The sequence below is a fragment of the Penaeus monodon genome, chromosome 21 (genome assembly GCF_015228065.2).
Source record: "Penaeus monodon isolate SGIC_2016 chromosome 21, NSTDA_Pmon_1, whole genome shotgun sequence".
Classification (NCBI taxonomy): Eukaryota; Metazoa; Arthropoda; class Malacostraca; order Decapoda; family Penaeidae; genus Penaeus; species Penaeus monodon.
This window is the reverse complement of record NC_051406.1, coordinates 18,339,442-18,339,851: the sequence shown is the minus strand read 5'-3', so window position 1 is coordinate 18,339,851 and position 410 is coordinate 18,339,442. Positions and strand designations below refer to the sequence as shown.

Below are 410 nucleotides of genomic sequence, written 5' to 3'. Positions count from 1 at the left end.
ATTATCAATGGCTATACAGATTTTCGAATTCCTTAATCAAAATATCTAGACTGACACAGGGAAATAAATAATTTTGATAAAAGAATATTAAGGTATCTGAATAAAGAGGTTCAAAAGAATAACTACAAAGAATTTGCTTGTAACACATACCTGTCACGCTGGTTAAGGAATTTCATCATACCCATTACAGATCCCATGATGAAGAAAAGCAGAATTGGATCCAGTAAAATGTACTGATTTAGTGTCAGTAAACCAATATCTGCAAAATTATGAATTATAATATTTAGCAAAAAATACTATAAACTCCACAATTATAGCAGGAAAATGTAACAAACACTTTTCTTAAATAATATACCTACAAAATTTTCTTCTCATATAAACAATACTATTCACCACTTAACTCCAAACTG

The 410-nt window shown here is 28.5% G+C and overlaps 1 protein-coding gene across 2 annotated transcripts in view; it reads right to left on the bottom strand.

The window, feature by feature from the left end:
* LOC119586283 (protein O-mannosyl-transferase 2-like) overlaps window positions 1-410 on the bottom strand; it is a gene marked incomplete in the record, with an annotated part of 13,418 nt that overhangs the window by 7,475 nt on the left and 5,533 nt on the right. For both annotated transcript variants that reach the window (XM_037934989.1, XM_037934988.1), the window contains 1 exon segment: window positions 151-259. In XM_037934989.1, the coding sequence (XP_037790917.1) occupies window positions 151-259 (109 nt within the window).